General features: G+C 54.6%; 8 protein-coding genes across 8 annotated transcripts; 4 read left to right on the forward strand and 4 right to left on the reverse strand.

The window, feature by feature from the left end:
* Positions 1 to 785: 785 nt before the first annotated feature.
* Positions 786 to 1,788, reverse strand: CTHT_0043800 (tRNA (guanine-N(7)-)-methyltransferase-like protein; the record flags this gene model as incomplete). The annotated part of the gene is made up of 2 exons (XM_006694710.1): positions 786 to 1,548; positions 1,598 to 1,788. The coding sequence occupies 2 exons, from the start codon at positions 1,786 to 1,788 to the stop codon at positions 786 to 788; spliced, it is 954 nt and encodes a 317-aa protein (XP_006694773.1).
* Positions 1,789 to 2,183: 395 nt separating this feature from the next.
* CTHT_0043810 (homoserine dehydrogenase-like protein) lies at positions 2,184 to 3,367 on the forward strand (the record flags this gene model as incomplete). Its single annotated transcript, XM_006694711.1, has 2 exons — positions 2,184 to 2,220; positions 2,304 to 3,367. The coding sequence occupies 2 exons, from the start codon at positions 2,184 to 2,186 to the stop codon at positions 3,365 to 3,367; spliced, it is 1,101 nt and encodes a 366-aa protein (XP_006694774.1).
* A 201-nt stretch (positions 3,368 to 3,568) lies between these two features.
* CTHT_0043820 (uncharacterized protein) lies at positions 3,569 to 4,529 on the reverse strand (the record flags this gene model as incomplete). The annotated part of the gene is made up of 2 exons (XM_006694712.1): positions 3,569 to 4,228; positions 4,293 to 4,529. 2 exons carry the CDS (start codon positions 4,527 to 4,529, stop codon positions 3,569 to 3,571), a joined length of 897 nt encoding a protein of 298 aa, XP_006694775.1.
* A 1,425-nt stretch (positions 4,530 to 5,954) lies between these two features.
* On the forward strand, positions 5,955 to 7,076 carry CTHT_0043830 (uncharacterized protein; the record flags this gene model as incomplete). The annotated part of the gene is made up of 1 exon (XM_006694713.1): positions 5,955 to 7,076. The coding sequence occupies one exon, from the start codon at positions 5,955 to 5,957 to the stop codon at positions 7,074 to 7,076; it is 1,122 nt and encodes a 373-aa protein (XP_006694776.1).
* Positions 7,077 to 8,080: 1,004 nt separating this feature from the next.
* CTHT_0043840 (uncharacterized protein) lies at positions 8,081 to 11,014 on the reverse strand (the record flags this gene model as incomplete). The annotated part of the gene is made up of 2 exons (XM_006694714.1): positions 8,081 to 9,638; positions 9,720 to 11,014. 2 exons carry the CDS (start codon positions 11,012 to 11,014, stop codon positions 8,081 to 8,083), a joined length of 2,853 nt encoding a protein of 950 aa, XP_006694777.1.
* A 4,258-nt stretch (positions 11,015 to 15,272) lies between these two features.
* On the forward strand, positions 15,273 to 16,202 carry CTHT_0043850 (uncharacterized protein; the record flags this gene model as incomplete). Its single annotated transcript, XM_006694715.1, has 1 exon — positions 15,273 to 16,202. The coding sequence occupies one exon, from the start codon at positions 15,273 to 15,275 to the stop codon at positions 16,200 to 16,202; it is 930 nt and encodes a 309-aa protein (XP_006694778.1).
* A 1,199-nt stretch (positions 16,203 to 17,401) lies between these two features.
* Positions 17,402 to 17,780, reverse strand: CTHT_0043860 (mitochondrial 54S ribosomal protein mL41; the record flags this gene model as incomplete). Its single annotated transcript, XM_006694716.1, has 2 exons — positions 17,402 to 17,524; positions 17,592 to 17,780. 2 exons carry the CDS (start codon positions 17,778 to 17,780, stop codon positions 17,402 to 17,404), a joined length of 312 nt encoding a protein of 103 aa, XP_006694779.1.
* A 465-nt stretch (positions 17,781 to 18,245) lies between these two features.
* On the forward strand, positions 18,246 to 21,176 carry CTHT_0043870 (uncharacterized protein; the record flags this gene model as incomplete). Its single annotated transcript, XM_006694717.1, has 3 exons — positions 18,246 to 18,792; positions 18,849 to 20,935; positions 20,994 to 21,176. The coding sequence occupies 3 exons, from the start codon at positions 18,246 to 18,248 to the stop codon at positions 21,174 to 21,176; spliced, it is 2,817 nt and encodes a 938-aa protein (XP_006694780.1).
* Positions 21,177 to 21,380: the final 204 nt, after the last annotated feature.

Here is a 21,380-nt window from a genome sequence, read left to right on the forward strand (position 1 = left end):
GTAAGGTTGGAGGTTGGCTGTGAACTGCGCTGAGCTCACCCGGCTGGAGCTCAGAGCTGTTGCTTCCTTGGAATGAATTAACGGATGGCAGCGCAGCGCGTCACACGAGGGAGCATGTGAGCCAGTGAACCCGCTGCCCCGCGGCCCCCCGCTGTGGGGTGATGCTACTCTGTATACCCTAACCCTGGCGTGGGGGTTGTTTTGACGGCCCTGAAACGTGGGGTTGTCTGGGTGACACTTTAAGGAGCATGTTTGCTTGCAAGTGGCAACCTTGGTCTCCATGATAATTCGAATCCATTATATCGCTGCCAACTCTCTGGTTAATAATCTCTCAATCCTGACGCTGAGAAGAATTGTTCCTTACAACTTCGACTAGATATGGGAAGTTGAGCTTCATTAATGCTGCCCTCATATCTCCTAGGCATGGCACCAGACACCAGACCCCCTGGCTGTTGACAACTCAAGGGCAAAAAGTTGGGCTATAAAGGGTCTTCCCGTACACTCAACATATGAAAGAGAGGACAGTCGAGGCACAGCGCAACACAACCATCCTGTAAGGTTCTACGTGGAGTCTTGAGCAGGGAAGCCATTGTCTTTGGTAATCTCAATTGAATTATTCTCAGAAAGGGAAAACCAAAAAAAAAAAAAGAATACAACCCATCGGCGAGTTCCCTTTAGTACATAGGAAGTATAATCAGACTGATTCATCAAGGATCGAGACCTGAAATGACCATTAAACCTCCAAGTCTATGCATAAAATATGGGAAAATCTATCTTTGGGTATCCTACCATTCAGGATCAGGCAACCTCCTAAACAACGCGACATACTTGTTCCCCTTATTCCTCTCCACCTTCTTTCCCTCCTCCGTCTCAGTCTTCATCACCCCGACACACGGATCATTCTCCACTTCTTCTTCACTAACCCTCTCAAACGAAGGATGCGCCGTAAAATGCTGCACCATCCACTCATGCAGATCCAGCACATCCGTAATCGTATACACAACTCCACCCGGCCGCATGACATACGCATACTCCGAATTCAGAGTCGTGGATACAATCCTCTGCTTATGCTTCCGCGCTTTAAAGTGCGGGTCGGGAAAGCAGATGAAGATCTTGGTCAGCTGGCCCTTGTGGAAGAAGTTGGGCAGGAACTTCATGGTGTTGGCGCGGAGCACACCCACGTTGCGGTAAGCTTGGGTGTCTTTGTGCTTGAGGCGGAGGGCCTTGATGCGGTCTTCGACGAACTGGGTGACTGAGACACGAATTTCGAGGCCCAGGATTAAGGTGTCGGGCATTAGCGGAGCGAGGGCGACGAGGAGACCGCCGAAGCCGCAGCCTATGTCAGCGACCTCGACCTGTTTGGAGAGTTTACGCGGGTTCAATGATACGATGCTTTGGGATTGGCTCTCTGGAGATGTCTCTTGTTGGCCTTCTTGGACACTTTGCTCTGAAGATTCTTGAGCCGGAGCTGGAGTGTCTTCCTTCGGCTCGTCAACAGCATAATCCGGGTACAGCACGCTCCAGTCCATCATATCAGGGTGTGGAGGGCTATAATCAGTCAGCGCTATTCCTCAACAATTGGGATACGAAAACCCACTATACTAATCTGTGATCCGAAAACGGATTTGCATGCGCCCTCTGGCGGTAGAACTTTTTCCTTGGCAGCTCGGCGACGCCCTCTTGCTTCATAGCCGCGCGGTACTCCTCGCGCTTTTGCCTCCTGTCGCGCTTGGCTTTAGCAGAGTCGCCATTTTTTTGCGATTGCTTATTTTGTTTTGCGTTGCCCATGATGTATTGATTGATTGATTGATTGATTGAGATTCAAAATGTTATAGGTTGATTGGGTGAAATGATTCATCAAAGACTGCACGACAACGAGGTCGATGATGCATGAGATTAACGAGTGAGAATCTCGGAAAAAAACGGCAACTTCCGCATCTGCCCCACATTCTCCTTCAGTGGGGTTGGTGGAGCCAGCCCCACGCTCCTATCGCGCTCCGATTGCCAGGGACGCTTGCGTCGATGCTTGGCAGGTAGCTCGCAGCCCCGCTATCGGCGCGATGGCGTCGATATCAACTCCAACCCCGCCATTGAATCAGAACCGCTCTTCTTCCTGCGTTCATTTTCTCCCAACTCATTCAATTGATACTCAGAGCACATCCTATAGGGTCAAAACGGACAAAATGGCTGCCACCAAGCAAGTCAACATCGCCATCATCGGTATGCCCTTCCCTCCCGTTCGTGGTCCTCCTCCAACCCCCCCCCCAATTAGCAGTAACTAACCCCTTTGTGTGTGAATCCAGGCGCCGGCGGCGTAGGCAAATGCTTCATCTCGCAGCTCACCTCCCTTGCATCGCGCCGCCCCAACCCCAAGCTCGCCCTCACCTACATCGCGACCTCCAAAAAAGCCCTCTACTCCTTGGACCACACGCCGCTCGACCTGTCCAGCATCCTCCTCACGCTCCCCTCCTCCACACAATCCCCGCTTCCCCTGCCCCAACTGGCCGAACATTTAGTATCCTCGGGCACGCCTACCATCCTCGTCGACAACACCTCCTCGCAAGACCTGGCCAACTCCTACCCCCTATTCCTCAAAAAGGGCATCCACATCGTCACCCCTAACAAGAAAGCCTTCTCTTCATCCTATACCCTCTGGACCGACATCTTCTCCGCGGCCGCCGAGTCCGGCGCAAAAGTATACCACGAATCTTCGTGCGGCGCCGGCCTCCCTATTATCTCAACCCTCCACGACCTCGTGGACACAGGCGACGAAGTAACTAAGATAGAGGGCGTCTTCTCCGGCACAATGTCCTTCCTCTTCAACTCATTCTCACCCGTCTCCGGCGCGTCGAGCGCGACGTGGTCTGCCGAGGTGCGCCGCGCAAAGGAACTGGGCTACACCGAGCCCGACCCGCGTGACGACCTGAACGGCCTAGACGTAGCCCGCAAGCTGACCATCCTGGCGCGCATTGCCGGATTGCCTGTGGAATCGCCCACCTCTTTCCCCGTGCAGAGCCTCATCCCGAAGGAGCTCGAGTCTTGCAGCTCGGGCGACGAGTTCCTGGAGCGCCTGCCGGAATTTGATGCCCAGATGGAGGAGGTTAAGGCGGAGGCGGAGCGCGAGGGCAAAGTGGTGCGGTTTGTGGGGAGCATTGATGTGGTGAAGAAGGAGGTGAAGGTGGGCGTCGAGAAGTTTGATCGGGCGCATCCGATCGCGCAGCTCAAGGGGAGCGACAATATCATTAGCTTTTACACGAAGCGGTATGGGACCAACCCGCTGATCGTGCAGGGTGCGGGAGCAGGAGGAGAGGTGACGGCTATGGGGGTAACGAGCGATTTGTTGAAGGTATTGAGGGAGATTGCTTGATTGATTTTTTTTGGGTATCACGATAGAGAAAACAACTAAAAGTGGTATCATTGGTCGTCAACAGGGTAATTTAGAAAGAAAAAAAAAAAGAGTCTACCTCATATAACAAGCCCCCTCCCTTTCTTCATACGTACCCACCTGTCTTCCCAATTTCTTTCCCCTCCCTCCTCTCCCTCGACCAACAAAAATAAAAACGATCCCCTAAGTCTCCCCCTTGTACATCCCCTCCTCTTCTGAGCACCCTGCGTCCAACCCAGGTTTCTCAGCGCCCCCAATTGCAAGACTCTCATCTGAGCCCCACGACTCGCTGGACTGCTCCAGGCAGTACTCCCAGCTGGAGGAGTCCTGCGTGGGGTCCTCTATCGTAGCAGACTCCTCCTCGTCGGCCAAAGATGATCTCGACGAGAAAGGCGTCATCTGGGGGCTGGTGCTGGCGGTGACGCTGGACGTGGAGCTGGAGCTCAAGCTCCTGCACGGCGCGCGATGACGAAGCCCGTGAACAACTATACAGCTGCCACTCTCGCAGCAACCCGTTGTGCGGCAACAAGGGGAGTTGTCCTCGGTCTCGCTGCGCCTTTCCTCGGCGTCGGCGTCGGCAGCAGCAGCCAGGGGACAGGGGGCGTCGAGCTTCTCCTGGTCACGCCCGAGGTTGAAAAGGACAACCAGGAACGCGAGGACGGCGGAGAGTGAGGCGAAGAGCACGCCGCGGCCGACTTCCTTGCTGGCGCGCCGGATTTGGGGATAAGCGCGCAGCCCGACCTGGATGACTGGCCTGAGGAGGGGCCGCCAGGTCAGCAGGATGAGGAAGTCAACTACCACCGAAGTAAGGAGGGCGGTGACGAGAGCGACGAACAGGGACCTCTGCGGAGCGGTCAGTCTTGAGACAAAGGATGAAGATGGGGATGGGTTGGGTTGAGAGACATACAGAAAGCCTCTGGATGGCGCACAGCAGTATGGGGATCAAGCTGAGCCCCTCCGAGATGGAGCTGGGCCACCGGGGATTGAAGCTGGGGCATGCGGGGACGAAGCTGGGGGTCTCAGCCATCCACTCGACAAAGCCCTGGAGCGGAGTGGAGATTGGCTCTGTCATCATCGAGACGAGGGCAGCTAGGCGACCGCCGAACAGCCCGAGGGACCCGATGATGACGATGGTCAGAAGCATATTAGTGAAACGGGCCTTCAGGCAGCGAGTTCGGGGAACGGGGAAAAGCGAAAGAGTGCCGCGATGAGTGAAGACGCGGTGTGTTTGAGAGAAACTGGCGTCTCGAGATAGGATTGAGTTCAGACTTCAGAGCTGCTTCAAACCCAGGCTTTATAACCGTCTACTGGTCTGGTTGATTTGACAGAAGCCAGGCAACAAGCTCGACAAAATCACAGGCTCAGGCCGTCCGATATATGTGATAATTAAATCAAGACCAGAGCAGACAGTCAGAGCATAGAAGCAAATATGACGATGCAAGCTGTCGGTCGTTGTGGACTGGGCTCAAGCAGCAAAGCGGCGTGCGTGATCAGCTGTAGGTGGCGGTAGAGGGGAGCAGATGCAAGAGCCAACAGCGCATGGTAAAATCAGCGACGCGGCGAAGAGCAGAGATCACGGAGGCCGTGATAGTGGCCATCAGGGAGAAGATGAAGCTGGGCTGAGCGCGGCTGGCGGATGCAGCAGCTCCAAGTGCGATTGTCCTTGGACTTTCAGGTCGGCCGTTGGAAATTGAATGCTGTTATAACTTATGCGCGGATGTTGCGAATCTTGCTCAACACTCAACCCGACGGCGGGCGCGATCCGATGTGGGTGCGAGTGTGGAAGTGATTGCGTGGTACTGCTTTGGGATTGGGCCCGTGATTCTGACAAGGGAGGGGCAATTTGGCTTTGGGCATGGGAAAGGGATGGTGAAGCATACGCAGATGCATGGCCATCCGAAGTCTGTGTCGCTGTCGCGTATCGCGTGCCAAGGACAAGGGCTGGACCTGACTTGTGCTTTGGCAAACAAAAAAAAAAAGAAGAGAGAAAAAGAAAAGAAGGAGGAATTGAAATCAGGCTCGACTGAAACGAAGATCAGATTGGATCAGCTCGGGAGCTGCCTGAACCCCAAAGGCTGAGGGGACCAGTCACGAGTGCAGTGCCTGACCCAACCCAAGCCCCCAACTCTCAACTCTAACCCCAAGTTCGGTCAGGGCTGTGACAGCTCATTGGGCCTGCTGTCAGCTGGAGAAGGTGGGTCTCATCAACTCTCTCTGTTGGGGAACCTGGCCATGTGGGGGGTGGAACTGCCAAGCACACTTCAGAACCCACTGCCCCACTGCTACAGTCAACGTCACTCCTGCCAAGCATCTCCATCAGAGATGCGCATCTGAAACACCCTGCATTCTCACATTATCTTGGGCAGGTGCGATAACATCGCGGTGCTGTCACTGCTGTTACTTACCTTGTGCAATACGCGGCACACCATACTTTACCTAAGTAATATCCCCGACAAGGCAGTGTGACAGTCCTTCTCCGGCAATGAGATAAGCATTCTCTCGTTTCTTGCCCTTCCGTTGTCCGACAACCCGAGAGACAAGAGGCACACGCAATTAGTCGTCAGTCAAAATGCCACAAGACCCCTACCTTTACGGCCAGCCCCGAAAAAAGCAAAAAAGAGAACTCGAAGTCTCCAGCTCCCTAGCCTTCACAGCCCAGCTCAACTCCCTCCTCGCCGCCTCCAGCGCTGCCAGCGACACCAACAGTACAGCCCGGGCACGTTCTTCCCGCTCTCAGTCATCCGACCTCGCCGGCATTAAAGTAAAACGGAAAGATGGAGACTCCAAGGCGAAAGATGAATCCAGCGCTGAGGGAAAGAAGAGCAACAAGCTCAACCTCAAATCCCCTCCAGGCTCGTCTGAACCGACCGAGGCCGAGCGCGAACTGATCCAGCGCAAGCTGGAATCTAAAGCCCGCCTCTACGCTGCCATGCAGCGAGGCGACTACATCGGGAAAGAAATCGGCCTGGTCGACTTCGACCGCAAATGGGCTGAGCAGCAGGAAGCGAAAGAGAAGGGAGAAGTTTCGTCATCCTCTGACTCGGACTCCGACCTCGACGTCGAAGACTCCAACATCGACACCGAGCTCGTCGAATGGGAAGACGAATTCGGCCGTCTCCGCCGCACCACCCGCGCCGAGAAACTCCGCTACGAGCGCCGTCTGGCGCGAGGCCTCGCCTCCGCTGCCGAGCTCGAAACCATGTCCGCGCGGCCGAAGGCCCCGTCTCAAGTAATCTACGGCGACACGGTGCAAACGGAGGCCTTTGTGGCGCGCGACTTCGAGAAGATGGAGGAACTCGCACGCAAGCGCGACCGGAGTCCGACGCCTCCTCCGGCGGTGCATTATGATGCAGACAAGGAAATTCGTACCAGGGGAGTCGGGTTTTATAAGTTCAGCAGTGAGGAGGAAAAGAGGCAGGCGGAGATGAAGGCGTTGGAAGAGGAGAGGGAAAGGACGGAGCAGGTGAGAAGGGAGAGGGAGGATCGGTTGGCGAAACGACGCAAGGAGATTGAAGAAAGGAGGAGGGAGATTGCGGAGAGAAGGGCCAGGAAGATGGCAGAGAGCTTTTTGGAGGGGTTGGGGAGGGATTTGGAGATGAAGGGGGCGAGCACGACTGCTGGAGACGAAGAAAAATTACAGGGAGAGGAGAGTAAGGAGAGAAGTGGTAAGGATGAGGACAGGAAGGACTAAGATTAGACGAATTTTAAGATACCCAGTAGAACAACCATAGATTTGTAGCATTCTTCTTCGTATTCATATACCTCTCCCTTCGCCGCTTGGAAAGGTGTATACGATGCGTACTCGCCAAGAGTCCAGGGATCTTGTAGCATGATAGGCGCTAACCTGTATTAATAAGACACCATTCCCAATCGCTGAAGTAGCGATCGTCAATTTTGTCGACACAAAGTCAATTGAACTTCTCTATCTTATCGCTGACTCGCTATACGCATATGTAGGTACATCTCTGAACGATCCCCGACTCTGACGATCAGGGATGGAAGTTCGTTCATTGTTCAACCTTGCCATGGTACAAGCAGATTCTAGGGATCTGGCATACTATGACAATCCAGTTCCGAGATCCATAACGGCTTCGGATCTCGGGGCTCAAGGCCTATCTATTTCTTAGCATCTCACGACGGTTCTCACAACAAAGCCAGCTGATTCATTCCAACCATTCAATTTCCCCTGCATATCTGCCGCCCAATATACTAACATATAAGAATGCCCCACAAATGCCCATGTAGCGACTGACAATGACATGCACCAAGCCACCAAGCGAAGGACTACATATACCAGGGACATATGAGCGAAGACTGTCCCAACCAGAAACATGCCAACCATATATTCAGCATGAACCTTCCGAACGCCGCCGAGCGATTGAATCAATGAATCAGGCACCATATCCAAACCTGAGCTATATATCTCCTCGGGCAACGAGAGTATGTGTACGTTAGTAGCTGAAAGAGATGATGCGAACTTTTAAACCGTGACGCCAGCCCCCTGAATCCATCCATCTGTCCCTCTCAACTAAGCTGAGTAATAACGGAAAAACCCGATAGCGACAGACAAACTTGTGGATAATGACAATGAAAAACAGAAAGGTATCTCAACGATGCAGTCGATAAAGACACAACACAACACAACACAACACAACACAACACATTCCAAAAACCTCCTAATGATGGACGGGGAGGTCACGTCAAAAACCACATACACCCACAAGGGCTTATATCCGGTACCCCGTTCCTCTTCTCCAATCCCCATCCCTCCACTTCCACCTCGTCCTCCTCAGTATACCCTCTCCCTCCATACATCTCCTCCCACCCTCTAGGCATAACCACTACCGGCACCTCTCTCTTTTCCTCTGCTTCCCCTGTTATTCCCATTTCTTGGGCAGATTTGGCGGTAACAGTCATGGTCTCCCCAGTCCCATCGCCATCCCCCTTCTTCTTCTTTAAATCACCGCCCCCAAAACCAAAGAACGTCTCCGTCTCCATTACCTCAATGACCACCTCGCTCCCCTTATGATCGCGTACCGGCTCGGCTTTTTGCCGAGGTCCCATTATCGCAACTTGGGTACACCTTGCTCGTGGGGCACCCTGTGTCGAGACGCGGCGTTCTGCGAGCTTGATTACGCGTGGGTAAGGGGGAGGTGGTGGGATGAAGCTATCGCGGTCGAAGTCGAAGCCAAAGCCGGGGCGGTCTTCTTCGGGGAAGTCGGTCGGGAGGATTGTGGGAGGGGGTGTCGTGTCGGGGCTAGTCGTAGCCGTGGTAGTGGTAGTCATGTCGTGTTGGTAGGCACCCATGCCACGAGGGCGATTACGACGAGGATTGTTTGGGGGCGGGGAGTTGTTGTTATCGTTATTTTCGGGCCTGTCGTTCTTGTTTGGGTGGAAGGTGCTCTGTTCTGGGGTGGAGGTTGGCGTAGGCGAGTTGTTGAAGGGAGGAGGGGTTTGTTGCTCTTGTTGGTGTTCGGTTTCTGGGAGGACATCACTGCTTGCTTCGGTCTCGAAACCGATATCTGCCGTGGTGGTGACGGTCATTGTCGTCACGCTGGGCGTCTGCTCGAACGGGGGCACGGTGCCGGTGGGAAACCGTGGCCCGGATATGGACCCCGAGAAGGGCTTGCTCCAGGATGGCGTGCTGGAGTTTTGCTGAGCGTAGATGAAAAGCTCGAGATACGTCTCTGGCCAGGTGCAGATCCAGGGACGGTCGCCAGCTTGTGCGACGCCCTTACGCTTGTTGAGGTCGCCAAAGGGGGGGTCAAAGCCTCCGCCGCCACCGCCCAGATAGCGTTTTTCAACACCCACCAGGGACCGCTTCTCGACAAACTCATCCGTCCCGCCAGACATAGGATTCAGCAGCCAATTCTCCGGCAAGATAACAGTCTTGTTGTATGACAATATTTTGAACCAGGCCGGGCCGCGGTTCATCTCGAACTTGTCCTTGACCAGCTGTAACTTGACGGGCTCCTGGATCAGTGGCGGCTGCTCGCCGTAGGCGTAGACGTGGTTCATAATGGTATAACTATGGTTGCAGTCGAGCGATGCCTTGTAGTCGTCGCCCTCCTTAGAAATAGTCAGCTGTAGGCCGACCATGATCAACCGGCAATTCCAGGCCTGGGCGAGCGTCGTGTTCTGGAAACAGGTGTTAGATGAGCGTGTGTTGATAAGCGGCATGCTGTAGGTGCCAAGCGGCAGGGGCTGCAGGTCAGGAGGAGGTGCGATGGGGATGGCGTCGAAGTTCGGATCCCTAGTGCGGGAGTGAGTGAGTTGGTGATGAGTGAGTGAACATACATGCAGGTTGATGACTGCTTCTCAAGAGAAAACTTACCATTGCGGCTGCTTATTCTTCAATCCCCTCTTCTTCTCCCTTGTCAAGAATATCCCCATCACAGTACTCATCACCACAGCCATAACCACGAGAATCAACACCGTCAGGCAAATCGCCCAGTACGGAATAACCCCGCACATCTTCCTCTTCAGCCACCTCTGTGGCCGCGTCTCCCCCGTCTTCTCATTCAACCTCTCACTCTCATCATTCGCCCTAAACCGTCCATGGCTCTCATCCGATCCAAAACTCCTCGACGAATGCCGTGACCTTGGCGACCCCAAATCATCATCTGTTGACTCAAACTCCGGATTACGCGTCGCTAATCCGATCCCACCAGCCCCCGGTATAACAGGTGTTCCTGACCTCGGTACTTGGGGCGCATTCATCGCGCCTGTGGGCAAAACCGTCGCCCCGGATAGTAACGGTGGCGGTGGGGGAAGGGGAGGAGGTCCACAAACTACCTCCGGACCGGGTGGTTCCTCGTCCGGCAAAGGACCTTTCCTCAAATAAACTTCCTCAGGATACCGCGTGTATGGCGGTAATTGCTCAGTGTGGCCATCTGGTCCAATGATATCCCCCAAGTCATCACCGTCTGGGCCTATCCGGCGATGATACTGATCCGGTAGGCCGTGGAACCCGATCGGGATGGCTGCATTGGGCGCAACCATCAGGTCGATACCTGTCCCTTGGGGGTACAAACTGTATGGATGGCTTGGTCCTCGCGGGCCGGTATATGGGGTTTCGATTACTGCAGGCGGGATAGAAGATGATGTCGTCGTCATGCTCATCGACCTAGGTCCCCTTACCGTCTGCGGGTACATCTGATAGGGATGCGACGGACGAACGGGCCCTTGATACGGGCTGTCGATGGGCAGGACCATGCGAGAAGTCGAATCTGTCGAGACAGACGCGTGGCGGGACAGTCGTTGCTGATACTCGTCCTGTTCGTGAGTTGTTGATAATGATGACATGCGTGGCCTATGCTTCGAGACACTAGACGGGCGATTCCGGTCCAGGCTGTCCTCGCCCACGAGGGTACCTGTCGTCGTCGATGTTGATGTCGTCGTCGCAGGACTCGAGGGGGGTCGGGATGGCGTCGAGTCACCACTGTCCTGGAGATGCTGAGAGGGCGTCTGAGGCGGGTGAAAGCCGTCAGCGACCAGGCCGTTAGCGGCGAGGGCATCATAGTCCTCGTCGAGTTCATTGTTGCTGACAGAGACCGAGTATCGAACCGAGCTCCTCGTTGACGCCCGGCGGTCCAAATCACCTGGAGTCTTGCCCTCCTTTGAGTCCATGGTGGTAGTGATCCTGTAGTAAGTAGGCGATACAGAAGCAGGAAGTGTTGTCTGGGGGGAGGGTCGGTCAGTAAGGAGCAAAAGCGAGCGCGGCGAAGAGCCACATCGACCCTTCAGCTCCTGGCGCACCCTGAGATGCTGACTGAGGCCAAATCCTGCGGCTAGTGGTGAGTCGGTCGGCTTCGATTGGAAGCAGACTCAGAATTCCATCGGACAACCGTAGCTAGGGAAGGTGTTTCAAATGTAGACGATTCCGAATAAACTCGGTCGAAAATTACGATTCAATTCTGCGAAATGGCATGCGACCTGCCGCTCTGCTCACAGCTGAATGAGATGAAAACCGGAAAAGAGGTCCACGACGCGGGTAGTGGACACAGGGCACAGGACACTGGTTCACCAGCACTACCCCGCTATGTTTGTGGTTCAAGGAAATACCTGGAGTCCACTGTTCAACCAGGGCCGGGATAACCCAATTGGTTCTTTCTTGGGCTGATTGCTGGTTGCTTACTGGAAACTAAAGAGTCTGAGCTGATGGATGAGGGCCGGGCTGAACTGGGCTTCTTAGATTGATGTTGCGTTGACTGGGAGGACTGGGAGGTCCAGAACTAGACTCAGTGGACCGGTTCTGCTCCTGGTTTGCGACTCGGCTGGCTCCTTGGATCAATCATGGGCTGCAGTGGCGCCAGGACACTTTTGTCTTGGTTTCGGACCTGACTTGGGGCAGGTAACGGGGGTGCACTGCGATTGGGCCCGGCAACTGCAGTCACCGCACCGGTGCTTGCACCTGCATGGGGCCGCCGAGAACGAGCATCCCAGAGAGACTACGAGGTGGAGAAATGGCAGTATCAATGGCAGGGATCATGGATATAATTTCTGGTGGGTTATCAGTCGTAAATACTCGTTGAGATGATCTTTGATCTCAACGACTTTCCGACTTGGAGTTAATACATTGAGCTGCTCATTTCTTTGCGATGATATTTCACAGTCCACCATAGAGTCTCTTTCGTCTTATCCCAGCAGTTCCATGAGCCATTCCATAGGTTTGTCCATGTTGATTGCTGGCAAACACGCCATGCAGATTAATTTTCTTTTTTCTTTTCTTTTCTTTTTTTTCTTTTTTCTTTTTTTTAAAAAAAAAGATCGAGCTTTCTGCTCACGGCGCTTATTTACACTCGTAGGCTGTGGGGAGTAACACTGAACGCTGTTTAGGCTGGGTCTCATCGGTAATCCCTATATTCCCGCTGCGCCCTAATATCTGGAACACCTTCGATTCGTGGGCTCCTCGGCGAACCAACTGAGCCGGCCGGCGGATGAATAGACTTTCTTTTAGTGGTTCCCCGGCGCGCGCGATGACACATAGCACTACATCTTTGTGTCCTCTGAACATTGCTGACCTTGGGCCTCTGGACTGTTTGCTCTGTTTGTTTGTAGAAGGACCTTCCTTCAGTCCCTCACACCACAGCCATGGACAGGAGCATTATGGGATGCGTGTCCTCGACATTTGAAACGGTGCTGTGGGGGCACCGAGCTTGTTGTCGGAGGCCCTTGCAGATGAACAGGCAAATGTCCAGGGGTCCGACAGATGGGAAACAAGCTGCAGCATCGTTGACAACCGAATTTACTTGCTTCAAGCTGGTATGGCTAAACTAAACTCTGCAGATGGTGCAAACAGACAGGCGACGCACAAATGAGAACTGCCCGTATTGGGCCTTCTTGGAGACCTTTTGGATCATCTTCGACACTCTTGGTGCAGCTTCCCTAAACAGCTTCGGGCCCGGCGTTCCGAAACTGGGCTGGAGCGGCTGGAGTTTTGGCAACTTTTTGCTTGGGTCTTGCATGGACACTGGCCCAGTTAAGGGGGGGGGGGAGCGCATTCATCAAGGTATCGGGTGAATTCTCGCGAGTGCTGGATATTTTGCTGTGGATGAAAATGTATCTCAGGGCATTCTTCAGAGAGTTAAAGACCCTAAAGCTTCCATAACAAGACCCCTCTTGCGAGCTCGAGCTGGAGCTGGACGGGGCAATCGAAAGTCGTCTCATGAGTCATTTGGCCCACTAACAATAGCTCATACTATACGCTCGGGCGTTGGCACTGGCCAATTGCCGACTTTCTCTGCCGTGCTGAACCCAGCATCCGGCCGTCCGGCGACAATCATATTGAAGGAACAAATGACGGGAAATGAAGCCTCCACGAGAATGGGATGAAGGCAAAGATCGAAAAGGAGACAGACTTTCGGGAGCGTCTTGAACTGTCATGGGGATGAACTGCATGAAGGAGCAGGCGCAACGACGCAGGCAGCGAGGATCGGTGGACCCGGACTTTCCTAGGACGGCGGAAGATCCCGCCGCCAAGGCCCCGTGTCGGTCTTGGCATGTCGAAAGGGAAGGTGATGTAAATAACAGTTCCTACGCGATCTGTATCGTAACTTACCGACTTGATTCCCCGCGATCTTGGCCATCCCGTCTCCATCTTCAAGCTTCACAGTTTGGCAGGCCTCGATCGAAGTTGCGAGACTCTCATTTGTCTGTATCCGTCATGAACTCTGCTGCTGAGTCACAAAACTTCCATCTTCTTCCATTTACTGTGCTATACAGAATCGACTAGCGCAGCTTCCCGAAACGGGCCCTTCTTCCAATTTCCCCTTCCGGGCAGGGCCTGGTCGCCCCAATTCTTGCCCTGTTACACAAGCTTCACCGAGCCTTGGGGACCTAGAGAGAGAAATGAATGAATGGTGGGTCGTGGAGATAAGGCCACCAGCTACTAAGAACCTTGCTATGGAAGCGCCCTGGGTTGTCGATTGGGCATTGGATTTCATAGTGAGGCTGCAGTTGAAACTGAAAAAAGAGGCATTACTGGCTCACTATGTCCGAGACCAGGCTATGGAGGCTTTGCGTTTTCTTCTCTACGGCGAGTATTGAAGGCAAAGCGGTCTGATCAGTCGTCTTCTTACTGGCATTCTTGTGCGAAGCTTTACCCCTCCTTCAGTGTCGCCCCTCCCTCGAGCAACGCAGAGCTGCAGACCCGAATCTCTGAGCCCTGGGATAGACTCACCTTACCCCGCGCGCGTGTTACCTCACATCTCACTCACATCAGAGCCTCTGTCGGTCAGATCCCGTCAAGTTCTCAACTCTTCCTATCTTCAAGAAGAGGCCGGCCACCTGCGATCTACCTTCATGTAGGTTCATGCCCGACAAATCCTCAGCATCGGGCAACTCTCAAGGCCCAATAACCAAGCAGCCAAGCCACCCATCCACGCCGCAGGTTCCGGCAATCTGCATTCAGACCGCCGGCTGAGAACGCAGCCTCCTGCAGCCAGTGGTGGGTGTGACCCTTCTTCATCTTCCAATGGAAAACGGGGCTAAATACCAATTAGTATGCGCCTGCTCCAACGTTCACCTACCCTTCACCATGATGGACCGCACTGCCGGGCGCCAAACCTTTGGATAACCAGTCCAGCGTCATTGCCCGGCGTCTGCGTGAAATCCTCAACCTATCATGGTGCTTTCCATTAGTGTCAGACTTTGTCTCGGGCTTGTGAGGCTCAACAGCAGCGACTCTGGTTGGTCTGGAGACGGCTCCGTCGTTTGGATGATGGAGGGAGGACTCATACTCACGAGACTCCTCCCTCTCGGTCTGGGGGGAAAGTTGCTGATTCTCTCATTGTGTGTTCGCCCTGAAAGTGGCCAAACCTGGCGATGCCATGTCATGCTAGCCAGCCCATCCTATCGTGTGTCAAAGAGTGAGACCAAGCCATGCACCTACGTGCATCTGTGACAGCGTTTTGCGTTGCCTGATGTTGCTACCTGCCTTAGCTATGCTACACCAAGCCTGCCGGCAGGTATCTATCGCTCCTTGTCGGATACCGAGCTGAGCTGAGAGAATAGAGGACGTTTGTACTTCCATCCCATATTTCTAGAGCAACCGCCCGGCGGGCTGGGGCTAGCCTGTTTCTTTCAATCTTTGTTCTCTGGCTCTGTCTCTCGGTGTTTGCGCCACATTCCAATCTCAGACCTACCTGGTTGTCTTGGAGCGAGCACCATTTTTTTTTTTCCCCAGTTTCTCTCTGGGGAACAATCTTAGGGTTGGTCGTCTACCGCCTGCCCCTGAGCTCTTCGAGCAATCAAACATCGAGATACCCTTAGACTAGAAGTTACCGGGCAACATTTACCTCCAGATTCTACTCCCCAAAGCATTCTCTGTTTGAGTAGGCCACAAACAGCCTCTCCCTTACCACTTTACTCCCTCACGATAACCATCATGCCCGTCATCTACGAAGGGCGTTCCGAGCGCGGCACCTACCGGGAGATCAAGGTTCCCAAGGGCTCCAAGAGCGTCAGCGCCATACTCTACTTCGCCGGGCGCGACCCTCGCAGAGTAAAAGCCATCCGCAAGTATATCGACGAGGACGAAGACCATCAAACAGTTCACTCCGGGTCAGACTCAATATTATCATGGATGACCTCCAGTTCGGGAAGCAGTAATATTTGGCTTGTTGAGTCGAGGTATCCGGATTGGATGTACGGTTCTGCCAGGGATGATGAGTCTGTGACAAGTTCGAGGTCGTCTCATTCATCGAGGAGCAGACGTCGGAGTTCGACATCACCTTCCTCCTCATCGGGAAAACATTCACACAACCACTACCACCGCACCACGCCCGTACCACCCATGCCTTACCCACCCGGCATGTCTGGCATCCGTCCCATGCCAATGCCAACAAGCACCTGGCCTCGCGGTGTCCCTACTGCTCACCCCCACATGCAAACCACTACGGCAATTCCCATCCCAGAAGACTACGACGAAGACGATGACGTCTCCTCTGAGTCAAGCGCCTCCAGTATTGACGATGACTATCCTGCCCCCAACCCTGCCCCCAACGGTCCCACGGGTGGTTCAGTCCCGGGCTTTGTTGCGGTCCCTGGCCCTGCTCCAGGACAAGAGCAGGGTGTTGCATCAGCTGCAGCTGCAGCTGCTGCAGGGCAGTTCCGTCACCCGGTGTATGGCAATGTCCCGAGGACTGTACCAGGTGTTATTTCGGGAGCTGCTGCTGGGAGACCGGGAATGCCGCCACCTGGGATTGTTGGTGCTGGGGCCGGGGCTGCGAGCGTGCCGCCTCCTCCTCCTCCTCCTCCGGGGGCTGCGATGCCTCCGCCACCGCCGGGGTTTAGGCCTGGGACTGCCCAGCGTTGAAGGGGCATGGGAATAAGGGTACTGCTGGTTTACGGCTTCTGCTTTTCGTTATCTTACATTGGGGTTTGGAGTTACAATTGTTGTTCCATGTATAATGATATCATGACGATCGAAACGGCGTTCTGGCTGGCGGTCTTATTGTTTTCTAGGGGAACACTCTGCGTTTGGGAGCTGCTATATATCTGTCTAGCCGTCTGCTTTGAGGAGTTTCAACTTGCGGTTAATAGGGAGCGCTCTTCCTATCACACGGGACATCAGTGTGTAGAGTCATGGCGTTATTGTAACTATCAGGATGAGCTGATGATGTGATGACAACGACTTTTCGACTATCGGGTTCGCTCTCTTCATCGCATCGATAGCTGAATGTGACACACGTCGCCACAATGGGAGACCTGTTCTTTTCATTCAAGCCTCGAGCATCGAACCCTGGACCTGGTCCGTGACCTGACTGCTCCGGGCCTCACTTCAGGCAGGCAGCAGACTTCCCTGGTTTCTTTAAATCACTGATCTATCTGATTTTTCTCGCCCTTTTCATTCTAACCTGCACCTTTCAAATTATATATCTTACTTCCAGCACTACTCTTTCCAACAACGAGCCCCTCCCCCTCCCTACTCGACCAAATGGTTGAGTGATATGGTGTGATCGTCCAGTCTGATGAAGGTGGGGATCCCAATGTGCTCGGGGTTCAACTCGAGGACTGGCGGCCCCATACCAATCCCCCTACTCCGGACCTGGGGGGTCCGGTGTGGAGATGTTAGCTTTTATCCCTTTTGGCCTTTCAGAATTTTCGCCGTATTCATTTTCCGCTTTTATTGCTCTCTAGTGATGGCGGGGATTGGAATCCTCACATGCTGGTCTGCTGGTTGCTGGTTGAAGAGTGAAGAGAGAGATGCGATGGCGGTTTAAGACTTGGTCGGTTTTTACCTCGTGGGTGATATCTATTTATTTCATTTTCATCCCATCCAGCCAGTCAGGTGAAAGCAGTAGCAAAGTCCAACCTTCACGCAAACAGCGAGCAAGCCACGTACCAACTCAATTGACACGGTATATGTACAAGATACAAGTACGAAGCAAACCCCTAACGCCAGTCCGTATAATACAATTCGTCAGCGTCCCTTAAGAGCAATCATGAAACCCTCATAGAGACGGCGTCTATGCCCCAGCAACATCACCCAAACACAATCCAAACACAATCCCCTTAGTCGAGACCGTTCTCCGACTTCCACCGCTGCAGATACCTCTCTGGGTTCTTCGGGCCAAGCTGATCACCGGAGTACTGGCCGCGCGTGGGCGGGATCTTGCGCGAGACGAACGGGGTGAGCTATTTCGTGACTCTCTCGTCAGTCATTGCCCTCTCTTACTTAAAGAAGCATCGTAAGAGAACTCACTTTGAAGCCGTCCAGCGACGGACACACATACGTGCGCACCTTGTGCCACTCAATCACGTAACCACCATACTTGGTGTGGCGACCCATAGACCCAGTGCGCGTGCCCTTGTAGTAGCCTTTGCCGACGTCCTTGGTCGTCAGGCGCAAGTTGCGGTAGCGTAGGACTTGGAGGATAGGTGAGGGCTTCATGTTGTTGGTTGTGTGTTTGTCTGTCGTTGTAGGGGAGAAGACGGCGACGACGACGGTGGTGACGGTGTTGGAGGTCGGGCAAGCTTCGGTAAATTTTGAGCCCAGACGTTGAGCTGCGCCACAGACACCCCTCGTCCCAAACCGCTGGATCTTTTCTCGCCGGTGCCAAGCGCCAAAATGCCAAGAGTAATGGCCCCGCAACGTGTGGGTCACTGAGACTCGCGGTCCCACCAAAAGCGCCTTGCTCACCGCCCAAAAGTTGCTGCAGTAATTTTTCCGGCAGAAAAAAAGTCGTCCAGGTTCGAGGAGCAGAGCAGGGCTACAGCCATCAGTTGAAGAACAACAGCTGCACCTTCGTCAATCGGTGCAATCCCCAACCAAACACCCAAATTCATCACCACTACAACGACAGTTCTCACTTACATATCGATCAACGGCCGATACCTTACTAGAAAAATACCCAAAATGCCCGGCCGCCAAGCCCACGGTCGCCCCCTCCTCCCCTCCCTGGGCTCTTCCTCCGGCGGCGGCAAGTCGAAGAAAAGCCGATCCAAAGCCCGCCGCTCCGCCCAATCCAAAGCTCTTGACGCCTTCGCCCTCGCAGCCGAGCAAGTCCCCGAGTCCCGCTCTAAGGGCGTGCGCCTTCGCGATCTGGACGAACACCCCTCTACTTCGGCCTCAAGAAACAAGAGACAACATGAAGATGATGAGGAGGATGATTTCGATGGGTTTGACGATGACGAGGGGATGGGACGGAAAAAGAGGGCGAGGAGGGATAGTGGCGGGGATGAGGATGGTGATGATGTGGATGAAGATATGGAGGGGGGAGCTGATGGGGAGGATGATAGTGAGGAGTGGCATGTGGGAGTAACAGGAGCGGACGAAGACTCGGAGATTGATTCGGATGAGGCGTTTGGGGAGAGTGATGAGGAGAGGTTCGAGGGGTTTGTGTTTGGGGGAAGTAAGAGTCATAAGAAGGGGACGAAAAAGAGGAGGAATGGGAGTGAGGATGGTGAGAATGAGGAAGGGGGGAAGAGGATGAAGATGACTTGGAATCTCTTGGGTCAGATGCAATTGACCTTGCGACAGCGCTGGATCAGTATGAGTCTTCGGAAGAGGGCGAGGAAGGGGAAGAGTCTGAGTCAGAAGAGGATGATGAGGAGAGTGAAGAGGAGGACAGTGATGAGGAAGACGACGATCCCTCGAAGCTGGACGCTCTCCAGAGCATGATTGCAGGTTTCGCCGGCGAGGATGAGGAGAGCGGCGGCGAAGGCGAAGCCAAGCCGTCAGGCAAGCAAAAGCTGAGCCTGAAGGACCTTGGCCTGGTTGGCGTCAAGGACCCCGACATGAAGCGGTCGTTGAGACTCATGAAGAAGGAGGAGAAGGCGACGAAGCCCGGGTCCAGCAAGAAGCTGGAGGTGCCCCTGGCCAAGCGCCAGCAGGACCGCCTGATGCGCGAGGCCGCCTACAAGAAAACCAACGAGACTTTGGATAGGTGGATTGAGACGGTCAAGCACAACCGCCGCGCTGAGCACCTCGTTTTCCCCCTGGCGCAGAACGCTCACGACCGCGGTCTGGATGCCAGCGAGCTGCAGCCCATCACACAAAAGACGTCCGGCACCGAGCTGGAGCAGACCATCCTGGCCATCATGGAGGAGAGCGGCCTCGGCCCAACCGCCAAACCCGAAAAGAAGGAGACCAGCGGCGAGGCGGGCAAGCAGGGAATGAGCAAAGAAGAACAAAAAGAACTAATCCGACAAAAGCGCCGCGAGCGTGAGTTGCACTCGCGCGAGATGGCCCGCCTCAAGCGCATCAAGAAGATCAAGTCTAAGACGTGGCGGCGCATCCATCGCAAGGAGCTTCTTAAGAACGAAGAGGCCGCGTACCAGGCTGCTCTCGAAGCCGGCGAGCTTGACTCGGAGGAAGAGCGCGAGGCGCTCGATCGGCGCCGTGCCCTCGAGCGCGTCGGTGCTAGGCACAAGGAGAGTAAGTGGGCCAAGCTGGGGAAGAAGGCTGGTCGCGCGGTGTGGGATGAGGATTTCCGTGCTGGGTTGGCGGAGATGGCGAGGAGGAAGGACGAGCTGCGGAAGAGGATCGAGGGGCTGAAGAACGGGTCGGATGATAGCAGTGATGACTCGGACGGGGACGAGGATGCGTCGGGGGATGAAGCTGCTGAGCGAAGGAAGTTGCTTGCCGAGCTGGAGAAGGCGGCGGCGTACTCGGACGACGATGAGCCGCACTCCAAGCTGTTCCAGCTCAAGTTTATGCAGCGCGGCGAGGAGCTAAGGCGCAAGGAGAACGAGGAGCTTATTGCGCAGATTCGGCGGGAGCTAGACTCGGATTATGACGGGTCTGAGCCGGACGAGGTCGAGATTGGCCGGAGGACGTTCGGCATGGGGAAGAAGGATAAGACCGAGCAGCAGCAGGCGCAGGATCAGCTCGCCCGCATGCAGGCTGCTGAGGCCAGGAAGGAGAAGGCTGCTGCCCGGGTTGCTGCCGCTGAGGAGACGGTTAAGCAGGAAGCTCGCGAGAAGGCTGAGAAAGACGAGGCTTCAGCGCCTAGCACGGCAGGAGCATGGTCTCAGCCGAAGGTTGAAGCTGGTGCTTGGTCGAAGCCGGACGACGAGGGCAGCAGCAAGCCCCGGAAGGCGCCCAAGGGCCGGCCGGAGGAGATTGATGTTACCGACCTCGCGTTGGCGGGCAAGCCGGCGAAGGCGAAGGCCAACGGGCAGGCGAAGAGCCAGGTGCAGGGCAAGGCCCACGCCAGCAACGGCCAGTCCAGCAGCTCTCAGAAGGCCTCTACCTCTGTGGCGATCACCGGCGCTGAGGAAGACGGCAACGACTCGGACGACTCGGACGCCGTGCACCTGCCCATGGCGATTCGCGACCGGGCACTCATCGAGCGTGCTTTTGCCGGTGACGACGTGGCTGCCGAGTTTGAGAAGGAAAAGGCCGAGATCGAGGCTGATGACGATGAGAAGGAGATCGACAACACTCTGCCGGGCTGGGGCAGCTGGGTTGGCGAGGGCGTGAGCAACCGCGAAAAGAGAAGACATCAAGGAAGATTTGTGACGAAGGTTGAGGGTATCAAGAAGGAGAAGAGGAAGGATTATAAGCTGAAGGATGTTATTATTAATGAGAAGAGGGTTAAGAAGGTGAGTTCCCTCATCTTTCAAGGCAGTCGTGTCAAGCTGAGGCTAACTATTTTAACAGAACGACAAGTACCTCGCCACCGGCCTGCCTCATCCCTTCGAGTCCCAGCAGCAGTACGAGCGGTCGCTGCGCCTGCCTGTTGGACCGGAATGGATGACGAAGGAGACGTTCCAGGACGCGACGAAGCCGAGGGTTATCATCAAGCAGGGCATTATTGCGCCTATGTCAAAGCCTATGTACTAGGTTGGCGGGCGATTCTTGCTAGGATTGGAGCTGGCTCCGTGTTATTGGGTGGTGTATACAGCGACGGCAGGTCATGGAGGTTACTAGGTAGTTAGATGCAAAAATGAAGTGGTAAATGCTGGAGGGTTTTCGATGCTCTACTATACCATCCATGGTGATGTTTTCCATCGGTGTACACATAGGTATTAGGTATATCAAACTTAA

The sequence above is a fragment of the Thermochaetoides thermophila genome, assembly GCF_000221225.1.
Source record: "Thermochaetoides thermophila DSM 1495 unplaced genomic scaffold scf7180000011818, whole genome shotgun sequence".
Taxonomy (NCBI): Eukaryota; Fungi; Ascomycota; class Sordariomycetes; order Sordariales; family Chaetomiaceae; genus Thermochaetoides; species Thermochaetoides thermophila.